The sequence below is a fragment of the Rhinolophus ferrumequinum genome, chromosome 10, assembly GCF_004115265.2.
Source record: "Rhinolophus ferrumequinum isolate MPI-CBG mRhiFer1 chromosome 10, mRhiFer1_v1.p, whole genome shotgun sequence".
Taxonomy (NCBI): Eukaryota; Metazoa; Chordata; class Mammalia; order Chiroptera; family Rhinolophidae; genus Rhinolophus; species Rhinolophus ferrumequinum.
In genome coordinates this window covers 65543265-65561144 of record NC_046293.1, presented here as the reverse complement: position 1 = coordinate 65561144, position 17880 = coordinate 65543265, and the positions used below count along the sequence as shown (strand labels likewise).

The window sequence follows — 17880 nt, the reverse complement described above, 5'->3', positions numbered from 1 at the left end:
TCGAGACTGCCAGGAGACCCCTATGAGGGGACTCTCAGCAATTTCTTTCTTCATTGCATGTTTTTCTCTTCCTCCTTTAGTGTCACCCTTGTACCACAGGTTTTAAACACTCAGCTTCTGGAACCAGGCTGTGTAGGTTTGAATTTCAACTTTTCCATTTACTAGTTTTGTAATTTGGGGTGGGTTCCATAGGCCTGCTCACCCTGATCTGTAGCAATGTGACAAAGTGATTTGTTGCTTGAAGCCAGTTTTAGGGTGGTTTGTTGCACAGCAATAAATAACCTAAACACTCCTTTAATAGTGCCTTTGAATAGGTATCTATCCAGTTTTGCTTCCATTTCTCTGAGAGCCTCCTCTTCAGTCTACCTGCTTTATTAAAATGTCCTCTAAGGTACCCTCCATGTTCATCTCAGAGCAATCTAAATTATTTGTCCAGTGTTTAAAATCCTTCAGACACTCACCTCATTTAAACAGTCCTTAGCATCCTACAGCTCCTTATGGCTCTCATTTCTCCTTTCTTCTCTGTCTCCCACCCTGCCTTTGCACCCCACTCGTCATACAGAACCACTTGCCACTAATGAACATCATCTTTCTATACCTCTGTGCCTTTGCATGTTATTCCTTCTCCCTAAGACGTCCTGTCCCCTCCTTCTCTAACCTATGAAGGCTCTCGTCAAACACCTCAGGGATTACCTCCTCCAAGCTTTTCTTGAAAACCTCCATTGTCAGGTTGTTAGATGCCTTTCCCTCGTGTGCACCTTAACACCATTCATACTAAGAGCTGGAGTTACAATTTTGTCAGTTCTCCTAAGGCATATAGCTATTACCATTCTCGCGATAGCAGAGAAGTTAATTCATCATATACAATTTATGTCTTGGGGGGAAAGGGCATTGATTGCTCCCATTAAAAAAAGGATTTCTAAACTACCAATGTTTTTGAGGACAAGGATTGCTATCGTTATTACTAGCATAGGGCCTAGTTCATGCTCATTCATTAAATAAGAACATGTGAATAGCTACTGTCTTCAAAGGGACTCAAAAGAAAAATATAGAAATAATCCAAATAAGTTTTTCCAAGATTTGGTCTCTGCCACACCTTAACTAATTACGTGTTCCATGGGTCTGCCACCCAATCATTTGTGGACTTCTCTTTCCCCTTCATTGTTTAAATGATCTCCATCTTGAACCTTATCCAAGTAGGCTTTACAGTATCACTCAGTGACCCCAAAACAGGTTTGAGGACTCAGAGCTGAGAACTACCAGTTTGAATGACAACACAGATAAAACTGAGAAAGTATGTCAAATACTTCAAATTTCATTTCACTTTGATGAAACATAATCTTTAACCCATTATATGTTCACTTTGAAATGGAGGCAGTGATATGAGACTAAGAAAACCTTTTATCATAGTTTCAAGAAATGTGTGAAATATAAATACAGTAAAACTTTACATAGGTATCCAACCAAACTTTTATTGGGATTTTATTGCAATCTACTTTAGGCGATAAGGGGAAAGTAACCAGAAGAACTCCGATCAGATTTTATTCAACAAAGCAGTTTTTCATGAATGCTTAAGGTCAGTGTATAGTCAGCTCAACTTCCATTATCAGCTTGAGTACCTCATCACGGAAATTTATGCCAGAATGACAACAGTAAGGCATCGCAAGATCCTATATCATCTAAGATTAAACCATATTTTACATATAACTTTTAGGACAATATACTAATACTCTATAATAAATAAAGATTTTAAAAATGTGTTGCTTAGCCCTTGTTGAACTGAATTCAATTATTAGCTTATTCTTTAAGTACTCCAGTTAATAAAGGTTTGATTGTACTTCAAGAATTCTGACGTTTCCAAAGATAAAAAATTAGTTCTTATTTGTTATGACAAAAATTAAGCTTAAACGCACATTCACACTTGTCCTTAAAAGCATGTTTACATCATATATGAGATAACTTCTCATGCCTGGAGACATGGTTCATATGGCAAAAAATCATCTGGAAAGAACAACTAGAGGGCAATCCTCCCATTTCCACATCCTCCAAAAAGCCACACTCGGCCTCAGTGTAAAAGTTATATTTTATTGCCATGCTACAAAATGTATGAAGTTGGCACTGATAGGGAGAAATAGAGAACAAACGGTGAGGAGGGACAGAGGGCAAAAGATGTTGTTACATATACATCAAGGTTTTAATCAACAGTGGTAAATTTTGCCAATATTAAAAATGCAAACCAAATTTAAAATGCTGATATGAAACAGCATTAAAATACAATTTATGCATAGTACAGTATCACTTATGTCTTTTATTAGAGAAATATGGAATGTTTATAAAAGAAATTAACCATAGGGGGTAAAATTCATATTTTCATATACAATTTGGCAATGGTAGTCCCACTGTTAGACAATTTTCTATAAAAGAAAAAAATTAAAAATCTAATAAGCTACCTTTATACAAAGTTGCTATATTTATGCCTTTATGTAGGAAAAAACATTTATAATGCAAATTAGGACATACAATGTTACATATCATACAACGTAATGAAAATAAAAACATAACATAAAATTTGTCCTTTATAAAATGTATACTTTGCATTTACTAATGCAAATGTGGCACACCGGTGACTACTGTACTATTAATACCAGTCCATTTCCATGCTATCATTATCTAATTGTCATAGAATTGCAATTGTAATGATGCTACAAAGAATTGTGTTATACCCCCCAAAAATGAGGAAGGAGGAATGGGGAAGAGGGATGTAAATAAGAGGAAATACAGATATGGTGCTGGTTTGGACAGAGTATATTGTGATAGGTCACAGAAGTTAATTTTTCAAGCCAAAAACATTTTCTATACATTCTGTAATTTCGTACCAATGCCTTTATTCAAATTTGGCAAACATCAGGGGAAAGGTAATTAGTACCATATACCTCACATATCAGAAATATGAATGAGATGCCAATACATCAGTTACTTCTGAATGTTGTCTCTGATGGTATATCTATTTCAGGGATATATATATATATATATATATGTATATATATATGTATATACATATATACATATACATTTACACATACACGCATACTACACATTGCACAAAACACTCGGGCATTAAGGGTTAGGAACAACACAGGGGGAAGTGGGAAGTACTTTTTAGCTTGTTAAAACCTTTACCTTGAGGCAAAAATATGGTGGCACATTATTGGGAAATTATAAAAACATAAGGCCCCTGTCCCATTTTTAATAGAACATTATTGAGGTACATTTTTATATATTGTGCCACAGATTTCTTTCGGGGGGGGTGATAAACACTAGTTTGACTTGTAACATTGAACTGTGGGGTCAACATCAATATCTATAAAAACAAAGATTGCTTGGCAAATTTTCATAAGTCCCAAATGTGATCTATTCTGGATATACTGGGAAGTGAAAAGCTTTTTGCTGAGTCTTCAAGAGTAAAGTGCATATCTCATCACTCCACAGCAGCAGTAAATAAAAGGAACTATTTGCCAATCTTCCTGGAGGGAGAGAAGGCACCATATTTCATTTTTAAAAGATGAAACTGGGAAATAAAACACTAAGAAAAAACACAGGTAATTCCCATATCAGTTTCCAACCCTGGTCTGGGATAAAAGCTGTTACAATCTATATGAATAAAAGACGATTTTACTTGGGGGGAACAAAAAAACATATGAACAATGATTATATTTCCAAAACTGAAAAGTAGGATCACATGGTCTATCAACAGAATAAAATATCTAAAATTAGGTCTGTCTCAGAAAATCTGAAACATATGGCCACAATTATATTCCAACAAAATATCTCATTCTAAAATGTACCTAATAATAGGTACATTCTTCCAGGATAGAGCTTAATGCCCATTACTAGACTACTGCAAAAGACAAGTAGTGTTCTACATTACTTTTTATTAAATAGGAACACAGGTGATTTCCAGAGACACCTAGAAATTAACACCAGTTGTATGCATACATCTTCCTAATACTCATAGTACCTAAAATCAAATTCTTAGCAGACAAATTGGTCCCATTTTCATTTTTAAAGCACACAGTATTTAAAGCATAAACTGCAATGATTATATCGGAGTTACCTAAAAAATATAAAAGCTCATTAGAATCTGGAAAAAATGAAAAGAATGAGAAAAAGAAAGAAAATAAAATATGCAACCTCCAAAATGAATAAATAGGTCAGCCCTTCCATTTGGAGGTTAATGTTCTGTCTTGACTGCTTATTTCAGAGACAACCGTGTGTACTAATTCCATCACAATTCTTATTCCACATTACAAAAATCATCACATAAATTTGGCACGATTAGCAATCTACTCAGAAGAAAACATAAATGCAACAATATATTAAAAATGGACACTGCAGACCTACACCACTGCTCTCTTTTTAGAGAACAGTGAACACTTGAGTAAGCACCAAGTTCACATGAAAAAAAAAAAAGAAATTCTGCTATGCACATAAACCAATGGCACTGAAAATGATAAAGACACTTAATAATTTATTTTCTTTATAATGGTCCCACTCTATTATTTTGCTAATCCATTCACTGCCTTATAATTGGTTATTTATTGAACAGGTTAGATGCTACATGACTGAAAAACGTTTTCATGCGAAATTAACCTTAGTTACATCTGGCAGAGCCAGATCATAATCTCAAACTTCCTCATATTTAGAGAAAACGGTAAAATATTTTGCAAGGTTACCTAACCTTCTTTCCACTCTACCTTCTCTTGTCTTCTCTAGTGTCTGGGAAACAGGAACATTTTTGACTTTACAAGAGTTAGACATATGACTTCTCGTCAGTTTATATAAGCTTCAATTCATTTTAAATCCTAAATTATGACACATTCTCATTGCTACAAGACTTCCACTGTACCTGCTATGCCGGCACCAATCTTAACATTCTATTGAAATCAAGGGATAATCAAAGATCCAGCTACAAGTGAAAGGACAGCAGAGCAGAAGAGCACGACAGTGGGCAAAGTACATCTGCAGCCGTGTGACTGGGGGAATCACCGCTAAAGTGCTGGGGAGAGTGCCCACAGAGAAAACACAGTACCTTTAGGGAACTTTGCATGTTAAAAGTAGCTTCCTTTTCTTTCTCAGCTGCTAAAGAGATCACCTATGGGCCCAAGTAAATTTTAAAATTGAGAGAATTCTTTTATCAACTTGAAAAGTAAACAGCATATAAATAAATACTGGACAAGGGCAACCCTGTTATAGAATAACAGTAAGTTCCAAATGAACCTTCAAAACCACAATTTGACAAAAATGCAAACTAAACAACAATAAACACATAATCCAATTTCAAAACTATATACAACTGCGAACATTTTAAATTGAAAAAGACATTAAGCAACAAAATGAGACATCCCAAATACCAAAGGAAAAAAACTGAAGGTAAATGGCAATCTAATGGCACAAATGCCTCCAGAAAACGTTGTTAATAATCCATAGGAGAGACACTTTCAAGAGATCATGGTTCAGATTTTCAAATGTTTTTTGGGTAAAGTGACCTGAGACTGATTCTTGAGCCTATTGTAATTCTGATTAAGATATCTGGGCATGCTCTTCAAATCACATCATGAGATGAGTAACAGAAAACATTGTCTCTTTCCTGCCTTTCAACACACCAACAGCAAACCATATTCACAGACATGGGACTCTTTCTAGTAACGCTGAAGGCAAAGGAACTGACTGGTATATAAGCAGGTGTGGTACTTCTATTTCCTTTCCGTATGTTTTGGCTCAAGTCAAAAAGCCTACAATTAATGAAATAAAGGATTCCTCATGTTACATGCTGGACGCCACATACCAAGAATAGTGAATCTACAAATATTACTTTCAAAGCCTAGAGTTATCTGTTAGCAATGCACATTATCAAGAGGCTTTATAGTGTTTTAAATGCCAACCATGATTTAGACATGAATGATACGCCTAAGTCCAGAATATTGATAAAAACCAACCAGCATGTCACTCACTTCAACTCATTTTAAATAGGCACTGTGAAAATGGGAATGCTGCTGTACAGTAATGAGTAGTGTATAATGAAATTAGTGTTCTTTAATGAGGACCTGCTCTACATTAATTCCCTTTAGTTAAAGAAGCACATGAAATATTCAAAAAAATCTTTTTATCAGTCTATAAAAGGAGTTAGTGTTTAGAAATGAAAATGAAGCACTTGCATCTTCATTTTTTAAAACTTCACAAAGGTGCAAACAATGTGATGCTATCCAGGCTCACATGGGCAGGTCAGTACTATTGTGTCTAGTTTTCCTAGATGTACCATCATCGCGTGGCAGTGCTTTCTGCAGACTGGACATAGCAGCAGTTCTCTCGATGTCTATCACAGCATACAGCTCTGTGCGCCTGGTAGGGGTCTGCGGAAGGGGAGTGGTAGGCGTTTTTGGAGTCTGAGGGTTGTCAGAGTCACTGCCACCTTCCAAGTCAACCTGTATATAATTGAGCTGCCTGTGTTCTAAACTTGGGCGTCTGATGTCAAAGTTAAAGACCGTCGGTGTACAGTCCCGACGCCTCGAATATTCTATTTTGTGAGCACTTGCTGGCACTGTTACATTCTCTGTATTTACATAGTTATGCATTGGATCTAGATTATTATGGTAGCCATTCAGAGATGGGGTCTTTGGTCCTACATTGTCGTCTTCATCCCTACTTAGCTTGCGGGCTTCCCAAACAGGAGGCAAAGATGGTAAATTTTCATAGTTTAATAATGCAGTTCTTCTCTGAGCTGAGTTGTTGATATTCTGGGTGTCTGAGGTACTGGCGGATGTCAGACGACCTCTCCTGACCCCTGAGGCACTAGGAGTACACAACCCATTTATATTTTCATACACCAGTTTGTTAACAGAGGGTGCATCTCTTCGTTCATCACTGTCATATCCAGTGTCCCATTCTGTGTTATTTGCACCACTTCCACTGACTTGATCTTTCCCAAGTTTCTCTAGTTTCTCTTTTTCCATTAATTGCTTTTGAACAGGGGTTGGTCCTAAGACAAATCTGACTCCTTCGGGTTCAAGAAAAATCTGAGGGTCCCTGTCCTCAACACTACTTGGTTCTTCTTTTGGCGTGTTGCTTTCAGCGTTAGAAATCCTCGCCTCCAATGGGACGTGCACACTTGTGCAATTTTTCCGCTCTTCTTGCACACCTGTAGTGTTGACATAGGTATGTATCTAAACCAAAACGGGAAAAGTGAATCAGTAACTTGATGTAAAAAATAAAACAAAAAAAGTCTGACCATATCAGTTAATTTTATTAACTTTCTCTTTAAAAATACTTATTTTGAAGCTTCTGTACTTGTTTTTTTACTAATAAAAAGTGGTGAGGAGGGATATAGAAATGTTATCTTCCTAACTTAATAAAAGAATAACTACTCTAACAAGCAACATTATACATAATAGGGAGAGAAGCATTCTGTAAAAAACAAAAATCAGGAACAAATAGGGATTATCATTTTGATGTTCTAGAAATTGTCATGAATGCATTAAAACATGATTCACAAATAAGAAATAACAGTATTAGAAAGAGACAAATTTACCATTATTTACAGATGATCTGACTATATAAAGAGATAAACTCTACCAGATTTAGTAAGTTCCGTAACATGCATATATATAAAAGTAAATACCACCTATTAAGAAATAATCACTAAAATGATAATGAAAAGCTCAATGGTATTTTGGGGGGACGATATAAAGTCCATACATAAAATTTGAAGAACTCCAAAAAAAAAGTCAAAATTGAGGGAAATGTAATTACCGTAAGAACTCATGTACAATGTAAAAAACATAAAGAAATGAATTTAGAATGATAAAAATTTCCTAATGATAAACGACCATATGGTTTACAAAAGATAAGAATAACTAATACATAACAATGTTTACCAGATACTTACTTCCTTCCTCAAAGGAAAAGTAGAATAGGCAGGAATATTGAACAGCTCTATCAAAACACTGACAACGAAACCTACCTTCCTGCTAGTAATCCACTAATTATAAAAACTGTAATAGCAGAAGCATCATGAATTCCTAATCGACTGGAGGTTATTATAACAGGAATTGCCATTAGTTATTTCTGTCTTTATATATAGATGAACCTCTCCTGTGAACTCAAACTACTATAATTCTAAGTTTCCCTAAACACCTGTACATATTTCAGCATATGTCATCAAATATATGCTATTTTCTCTGATTCTTCACCACAAAAGTCATATATAAACAGTAAAAGCTAAAATTCAAACTGACGGAAATCTTCAACTCCGTACTTGAAACTACACAAGCTGTTATCCTGACACAGACGGCACTTACTTGTTCCTCAGCCACAAGCAAAGGGTGTGTAGATTCTTCGCCTACGGAAGGCAGGCGTGCACTCCCCACAGAAGGGTGTCTGCTTGAAGGATGGGATGAAGCATCTCCAAACGAGGGGTATCGGGGATATCCATTAGGTAAGTTCTGAGCAGCAAACCCCGGAGCTGAGTTTTTGTTTGTTTATTGGTTTAAGAAAAACAGGATACAGGGGCAGGGGAGAGAGAATAGAAACAAGTGAGAACCCAATTTGCACTGAGAGGATTAAAGAAAGTGTTCCTGCTAAGACATGGCAGAAATCAGAGCACAAATAGCGCCCTCTCTACGCCAACTTTCCATTCACATTTTAAGTTAATATGTAACATTTAATGTTATATTTAATGTTATGATATTAAAATTATTAAAAATCATTATAATTATAGCTAAGTTTTTAAAAACTGCCAACCAATATACTTATGTTCGCCAATGATGATTTCTAACATTTTACAGATTAAATATCCATAGTGTACAGTTTATAAATGTCTGCTATTCAAGGAAAATGGGCACGTACTTGTAGGTGTCCGAGGTGTTCTGGGGACTTCCAATTCTGTCTGATGAGTATTCCTTTCAACAACTGGCTCTTCCACCACATTTATACTATTATTTTGCATAATCTCTTGCAACATGTTAAATAATTCTTCTGCACGAGCACACTTAAAGGCAAAGATTCCTACAAATATAAACCACAAGGGAACAATGGTTACCACACCTTTTAAAAAGATATAGGTGCACCTGTCAAGGAACAAAATTGTAAAATAAGCATTCTGTGTACCAAGAGTAAGAAAGGCCTTTTAAATAAGTGTCTGATAAAGTAATGATACCCTCTGTTCCAAAATATAAACACAAAAGGAAGTTCACAGAATACTTTACATTTAACTAAGGGAGATGGCTCAAAATAAAGGCAGACAAAAACAAGATTTGCACATACTTCTGTCTGCCTTTTAACAGCAGGGGGCGCCCAACTCACCATTACTAAGGTGATCCTTCACCATTTGACAAACCTTGGTCTGTTACCATGTTTAATTATGGTAATAATTCTGTAAGGTAGGAATTGCCATTCACCTCTGATAGAGAAAACATTTGATGCTCAACAGAAGTAACTTGCCCAAGCCTCCCAAGTAATAGGTAGCAAAAAAAAAATCAAACTCTACTGTTTAACTCTAAAGTTTAGGTTCTTTCCTCAATAAGTTATAACAGTAAAAACACAAAGTCAATTTATTGGCACTAATCATTTACTGAAAATCTTAACGATAATATGAGTAAAAATTCTGGATATCAAGAACGTGCTTAATAAATGCTTGATAAGTGAATATATAGTTAACGATATCTCTTAACAATGCACTTATTTGGGTTATTTTTTCTATCAGGATAAAGTAAACTATTAAACAATGTATACAGAATAACTGAAAGTTATCTCACATACTTCAAGTGTGATGTTTGGAGGAGGAAAAAAAAAAGGCTCTACCTACCTTGTCCAGTTTGACACCGTCGACCACTTTCAAAAGAAAAGAGATTCGAATCATAGCCATAGCGTCGCAGGCAGAGGTAGTGCCATTTTACCGAGTCACGTTTGCGAGTGTATAAAATCAGTTCTGTGTCTGTAAGTTCCATTATGCCAGAACCTAACTCATTCCCATCATCATCCACATTAATGACCTAAAAAAGAAAGTTTAATTAGTGCTACCTAATGCCCCTCCCTTGACAGACGTACACATATTTCACCCATTTGTGAGGAAAACACACTGTTTCCAATTGGTTCAGTTACTGGTTCCTATGTTAGTTCATGCATCAGCCAATGTGTGTGGGGGCATGGGCTACGCAGCAGTGGATGGAGTACCTGGTTCATATATGCGAGAGCACACATTCCCACTGGGGAAATAGGATTCACAAACGAACTCCACATCACAAAACTGTATATGATTGACAAATGAGTACAACGGAGGCTACAAAAGGCAGGAAGGTGGCCTAAGGTTGTTGGAGAAGCCTTCACATAAGAACAGGAGGGATTTTAGCTGGGTCTCAGGTATAATTAAATTTAGATAGGAAATGAAGTGAAGAGGGATGGCTGGGGGGGGGATGTCAGGATTTGTAGGGTATATCCTCAAGATGCAGAGTTACAGCAGAGACAAAGAAGGTATGTGTCAGAGAGACCAAGACAAGACTGGCACAGAGTTGATGTTAAGGGAAGGCCTTACACTACTGAGTTTCAGAAAAGGGGCAGAGACTATGAAAAATAGACAACACTTAAGGAGAACTTACTATACCCCTGGAACTGGGCAAAGCGCTTTACATGTATTTTTCCCATTTAATTCTCATAACACTCCTAAACTGCAGGTACTACTATTTTCTCCATCCTACAAAAATGAAACAAAGAGTGATCATGTAACCTGTCCCAAGGTTACAAAGCTATGAAGCAACAGGATTGTGACCAACACCTAAGTCACAGGCTTTGTGTGATCCACAGGCTATGCTTCATAGCAGATGGAAGTCAGACTACAAGAAACACTAAATGGCTGTGGATGATTAAGGAATGGGGCATTTAGCCTCTGGTAACAGAATACCACAGAAATCTCAGAATGATGAAAGAGGAAGATTAATTTGATGTCAACTGCAGAACAGATCAGAGGTGACTCAAGATAGAGTCCTGTTAAGAAATTATCGAGGCATGAGGCAATGACTGGAGGTGGTGACAGGACTAAAAAGGAACCCATAAAACGGCATTTTGAAGAACGTAATACCAGAACTGTACGGCTAATTGAATACAGAGGACCAAAGGGAAAGTAAAAAAAGGATTCCACACTGTCAGTAAGAAAATATCATCATCATTTGTTCAAACAAGAAAAAGCAGAGTGGACAAAAAAGGAAATGAAAGGGTTTTGAGAAAAAAATGAGAAAGTAAGATACATTAAGTAAAAGAATATCGAAGCAGGCAGTGAGAGATGTAACTCAACCAGTTTTACTGACCTTAAACTTGTTCCGATGGTTATCTGGGACAGTGTCTTTATCTGGACAGCTACAACAGCTACCCATGGCTTCTTTCAGAAGACCATGTGAGCACTACATGAAAGATAATTTGAAAAAAATTATTAGATGTAGGATACAGAAATCATAGAATAGAAAAAGATTTTAGAAATCATCTAATACGGCCATGCATTATTTTGATGAGGAAAATTAAGCCCAAGAAGATATATGATATGGCTGGCGCTAAATTTAACGTAAATAGCTGGTGCATTTTGCTCAGTGACAAGAATAATTTTGTGAGGCAGACTTCACAGACTCAGATTTCCAGTTAATTTGCAAAGGTCTGCCTATTTTAAAATTATCTTTAAAAACAAACCAATTTAAGATCTCATATGTAACTCTATTTAAACAAAGACATTCACGGAATTAAACCTTTTATGCCTTATCAGGAATTTCATGTCCCTCTTTTAATAAATATCCAAAGGCAGGATAGATTTCTGGCCTGGCAGAAAAAATGATTTTATTACTCATTGTAGCATCTTTTTTGTACTCCACCAGACAAGAGTTCATTGGTAAACAGAACACAAATTTGGAACAGTTCATTAAGATAGAAAGACAACTCAAAATTCAAGCAGTATCGTAATAGCAAATATTGGCAAAACTGAAACAGCATATCTATCCAATCCTTCTTTCCCACAGAAGATTACAGATATGAGATTATAGGTGACATTAAGTGTTCAAGAACACTCCAAACAAAGGAAAAATTCAAAACATCACTTACAAAGAATCAGAATGAATGTGACAATATTTGAAAAAAGGGGAGGAAAGAATCACAAGCTACTAAACATTAAAAACATAAATCTGATTAAAACTTGCTTAAAATTCTTCAGTGGATCTTTACTACCTTCAGGGGAAAATTCCAAGCTTGTCAGTATGACATGAGGTCCTTCCCATCTGGTCCCTATCTATTGATCTAGACTAACCTCCTTCTCGCTGCTTCGACCCCAACACAGTTTCCCCAGAGCATCTTGTTCTTTCACACCCTTCCATGCTGCTCCTCTTCTGCTGCTTTTTTCCCTCAAGATTGAATCCAGAGTGCAGGCCTTCAGGAAGCCTTCTCTGCCTCCAACCAACTGGGCGAGTTATACTTCTTACGTATCCTCTCAAAGCACCCTGGGCTTCCCAATATCATAGTGTCCTTCACACTGTTTACTTAGTGGAAATTGTGGAAGATTATCTGTTTACTTATCTATCTTCTTCTATCTACTTTTGATTTTTATTACTCGGGGATGAACCTTATTCATTTTTGCATTTGCTATGCCTAACACAGCACCTAGCACATACTAGCACACAGTAGGTGCTCTCAGTCTCTTGTGAGCTTAATGAACTGTACTAAACAAAGGTAAAGCATGTCTGACAGGTGTTAGTATTAAGAAGATGGAAAAGGTATCCTAGTGTGTAAACCAAAAAGTGATAAAATAGTAAAATTAATTACGATTCATTTTAGTATTTTGCTAAGTATCGTGGTGTACAGATGATTTAAGTCACAGTATGTACCTCTGAAGAGTCATGAGTCCAAAGGGAGAGACAGAGATGAAAACGGATGATACATTGTGATAAACCTTATATTAGAATATGCGAAGAGTTCTGTGCGCACAGAGAAGGGAGCAACTAACTCTGTGGGTTAGGCAGGGAGGAAGTACCGCTGAAGCTGGTACTTAAAAAGTTGAGCAGAAATGGTGTGCTGGGCAAAAAATAGAAATAAGTACTTGAGAAGTGTGTGCAAAGACAGGTCATGAAAGGCTGCACTGCATTCAGGAGAAAGTGAGGCATCCAGTACAACTGGAGTACAGGGTAGGCTGTAACACAAGCAGGGCCCAAACCACAGTACCCTGAACAGCGAGGCAGGGATCTGGGATTCCAACCACCCAGGAGCTAGCTGCCTCCAGTGTCCCCACAGTGAAACAGACACAACTCCCTCACGGCATTTACCACGTTCTATTGTAATATTTCTGTCTCACCACCCACTTCACTTCTCCTGAAGAGAGAAACCTTGTCTTCTAAATTTTCTAGGGCACTAAGCATACTGCTTGATGTAGCACACGCGCCATAATATTTAATTTTTAAAAATTAATAAATCCTTGATAAATTATAGGATGCGAAGGCAAAAGAACATTTTAAAAAATTTTTTAAAGCAGAAGGATCACTGATAAAAAAATTACATTCTCGAAATTACATGTCCATCCTCACTGCTCACCTCCTTGTGAACATAAAGAGCTAAAAGATTACTACAGTGTGGCTTTGGTCTCAAAACATGATGCCTCAAAGGAATGTTTTTAAACTATTTCTCAAAAGGAGTAGGAAAATTATTCTTCCGCTAGCCACCTTCACAAGCTACCCGTTAAAGCAGCACCTCCTGTGCTGGGATGGTTATGTGAGTGGTGGTACAACCTACTTGGGGATTGTATGCATACACACTGAATTTTAATTTTAGTTCACTACAATAATTAATGTAAAGCCTAACATGGGACACAAAAGCCGTGTATGCCAGACCAAGGAGAACAGATTTTATCCTACACATGATGGAAAGCCACTGAAGAATTTTAAGCAGGAAAGTGAGGTGGTCAGACTTCATTTTCAATATATCCATCTGCGGGAAAATATAAGTGGGAGTTTAGCTTAGAGGAAGGGAAACCAGTTAAGACTATTGAAAAAAGAAATATGCTAAAAACTTAAAACCAGAGCAACGGTAGTGGGGATAAAGATGAAGAAGATGAATTTAATAAATATTTCCAAAGACAAGTCAGCAGCACTGAGTGGCAGTGAGGTGTAAGGGAAGGCAAAGGCAGTCTCCAATGTAGGCAGTTTCCTATGCTGGCTCCATCATCCGATAGGAAAAGATGGTGGTCTTCCAGTGGAAGTGGTGGGGAGCGGTTCAGTTTTAGACGTGTTAAACAGAGATTCCAGAGAACAATAAAATGGAGATATGCAATAGAGAACTAAGTACATGGGTAGGGGTTTGAAGGAGGTAAAATATTGGAACGCATGTGGTACTTAAAGCTATAAAACAGAAGACTCTGACCAAGGACAGTATAAAGAGCGATCTGAGGTTGAAATCCTGAGGAACACAAATGTGTAAATACTGGAGTAGAGAGAGAAACAACTGAAGAAGAAAAAAGATCAGACTACTACAAACTAAGAAAAAAAAGTGTCAAGAAGGAAGGTTCCATCCATGGAGTGGTAGAGGCAGAAACCAAACTGCAGTGAGCAATTGGAAGATAAGGAAGTGGCCCTCCAGAGAGTGGAAAGTGCACTTTCAATAACAGGCTGAGGAACTAAAAAGTACAGCACTAGGGTGTGGGTAGACATGGGTTCAAAAGAAAATATGATGATTGGGTTATTTACTGTTTTGAGATGACATAGATCTATGCAGGTTTGTTATCAGTAGGTCAGGAAAGGTTTGAAAATATAGGGGGGCAGAAAAAGGAAAGAAAAGGGTTCTTGATGGATCAAGAGAGAGGGGAAGACTAAAGAAGATGTTCCAGGGCCCAGACTCAGAAGTCTGAGTCTGATGAACAGGAGGAGGAATTCTCATCCTCTGAGGAGAGAGGGAAGAAAATAAGGACATGTGGAGTATAGTGGAGAAGCTAAAGTAGATTAACATCGATTAGCCTAAATGTCCTTTGTAAAACAGGAGGCAGGTATGCGAAATGAGCAGAATGACAGGAGTATTCGCTGAGGAGTGACCCAAGGAAGGTAGCAGAGTTATTAAGTAGGTTGCACTGAAATCTCAGCAGAGGCTGGGAAGTAAAACTATGCTGTTTCTCTAGCTGTGCTCAGCAGTCCAGAAGGCAGACAGCTCACCTGACCTAGGGTCAAACGGGTCAGAGGACAAGAAAATTAAAAGATAGTGCAATACGAGGGGGGCGGAGTTGAAGTGATGCTCATCAGGTCTGGTCAGGAAAGAAGAAGGCTGGCAGAATGGGACAAAGTGGAGGCAAAAAGAAACTGGGGGCCTCAGTAAGGTTCTATAGGCTTAATTAGTATGAGAGAGAGACTGAAAGAACTGGAACAATGGGCAGTTGTGATCAATTTCCAATATAGAAGGAGACTTTTTAGTGTGGAGTTTTCATCCACATCTCTGACTCTTCTTCCCGAACCACAAACTTCTAGGCAAGGAGAAAGGCAAGATACTAGATATTCCACATTTATGACCACCAGACTAATACTTGGAGACCACATCTGAGTTATATAGACCTAATATTATGCACTAATACTGTGAACACTTGAGAAACCATATGATCTCATGATCTTATAGCGCCAAGTTCATAACTCAGCAAAAACACAAATAGACTCATGATGCTCCCTTAATAAAGCAACTTAGGAAAGTAACTAGAGTACATTCAAGAACAAAAGGTAGCTACTTTGGTATGATCAATATTGCAGCAATATAAAAATATCTGCTGAACATTTTAAATTAGTAAAAGCATATTAGTTTAATTAAAGCCATTTGTCCTTATTCTTTGGAGGTGGGAGATAACTGCATATCAGGAGGCAAAATGAATGCATTCAAGAAAACATTATTAGATTTCCAGGCAAAATGATGGCGTAAGTAAATGTTGTATTTCCTCTCATGACCATATCAAAATCACAACTAAACTACAGAACAACCATCATTGAGAATCTCCAGAAGTCTAGCAGAACCAAAGTCCTACAACTAAGGACATGCAGAAGAAGCCACCTTGAGACTGGCAGGAGGAGCTGAGACGAAGACAAGCTGATCCCACATCCACGTATGACCATTAAAAATAGTGAGGGATATTTCGGCTGCAGAGGGGGCTTGCTCCCAGAGGAGCAAGGGGTGCCAGCCCTACAACAGGTTCAGTGCCAGGGAGAGAAGGCCCCATAATTTCTGGCTGTGAAAACCAGTAGAGATTGAGGCTGAGAGAGACGAAGAGGGCGGCTGGAGTCCCAGGTGCTCGTCTTAAAGGGCCTGTACATAGACTTACTCGCTGACGGACATACTTGCTCTCAGCTCCAGCACTGGGCCAGCAGCTAGAAAGGCTACAGGGACATACAGAGAGGAACTGAACTGTCTGGCTTTAGGGTGAGGGCTGAAGATGCAGCTTTCTCATGGACAGAGGAGCTGGTGGAAGTCATTCTTTCTTGAGCCCTAGCCCCTCCTGGTGTGCAGGCACAGGTGACCACCATACCTGAGCGTCCATCAACTTGGCTAATACCGTTCATTCATTCTCCCCACCCTGGTAATTCCCTGAAACCTTGCCCAACGTTTGGGCAAACCCAATCCGCTTCCAGATGTTTTTCTGTACAAAAGGACTGTTTTGGGTCATGCGTCACTTTCCTAAAATCTCTTGAAGGTTCACAAAACCCAGAAAAGCAGCATCTGGCTTCAGTGTGTCCTGTACTTCTGGCTGAACAAGCCTAAGCCCAGCACTAGCGACAGTCAGCCTTGGTTTGTGGCTTGGCCTCTCAAGGCACCTCCAAGCCCAACGTGGGTGGTGGCCACCTGAGGATTATTTTGTGGCTCAAGCCAGGTGGCCCCTGGCAGGGCACTGGCTGCAGTTAACCTTGTTCTGCAGTGTGTCCCGTCACAAAAGATTCCAGGGCTGGCATGCCCAGTGGACAGCTCTGGACCAAGCCGGAGCATCACCAGGCCACCTCCAAGGACGACACACCCAAAGGGCAGACTAATCATGTACCAGAGCCCTGCTAAAGCAAATTTTCCTCTGTAGGGTCAGCACCCGCACAACAGCTCCTCCACTGTAGTCACAGCCAGTCCTTACAACCAATCAGCCCAAGGGTCAATCCCTCCCAATGATGTGCAAATAAGCAACAGCAACCAAGGCTCAACTACAAGAGGAGGGCACATACATCCCACACAAAAGACATACTGGGAACAACCGGTCTTGGTGACCAGGCAGACTGTACCATTGGGCCCCACAGCACACCTATTACATAAGGCCACTCTACTAAGACCAGGAGGCACAGCAGTCCTACCTAATACATAGAAATAAACACAGGCAATATAGGGAGACAAAGAAATATGTCCTAAATAAAAGAACAGAACAAGGCTCCAAAAAAAGGAACTAAACAAAATGGAGACAAGCACTCTACCAGATGCAGAGTTCAAAACCCTGGTTATAAGGATGCTCAATGATCTCAGGAAGAACTTCAACAGAGAGATAAGAAACATAAAAATAGAAATAGAGCACCTTAAAAAAAAAGTCAGAAATAAAGAATACAATAACTGAAATGAAGAATATAGAGGGAATCAACAGATTAGATGAAGCAGAGGATCGAATCAGTGATTTGGAAGATATGGTAGCAGGAAACACCAAATCAGAACAGCAAAACAAAAAAAGAACCCCAAAACATGAGACTAGTTTAAGGGGCCTCTGGGACAACATCAAGTGTATCAACATTCACATTATAGAAGTGAATAGAGAGAGCAAGAAATTGAAAACCTGTTTCAAGAAACAACGGAAAACTTCCCTAACCTGGTGAAGGA

General features: G+C 38.3%; 1 protein-coding gene across 2 annotated transcripts in view; it reads right to left on the bottom strand.

The window, feature by feature from the left end:
* Nucleotides 1-1460: 1460 nt before the first annotated feature.
* Nucleotides 1461-17880, bottom strand: part of FRS2 (fibroblast growth factor receptor substrate 2) — a 100481-nt gene continuing 84061 nt past the window's right edge. For both annotated transcript variants that reach the window (XM_033117967.1, XM_033117968.1), the window contains 5 exons: nucleotides 11355-11447; nucleotides 9860-10046; nucleotides 8902-9060; nucleotides 8355-8518; nucleotides 1461-7220 (listed from right to left, as the gene is read on the bottom strand). In XM_033117967.1, the coding sequence (XP_032973858.1) occupies nucleotides 6270-7220; nucleotides 8355-8518; nucleotides 8902-9060; nucleotides 9860-10046; nucleotides 11355-11420 (1527 nt within the window). In that variant the 5' untranslated portion in view covers nucleotides 11421-11447 and the 3' untranslated portion in view covers nucleotides 1461-6269. The remainder of the gene's footprint in view (nucleotides 7221-8354; nucleotides 8519-8901; nucleotides 9061-9859; nucleotides 10047-11354; nucleotides 11448-17880) is intronic.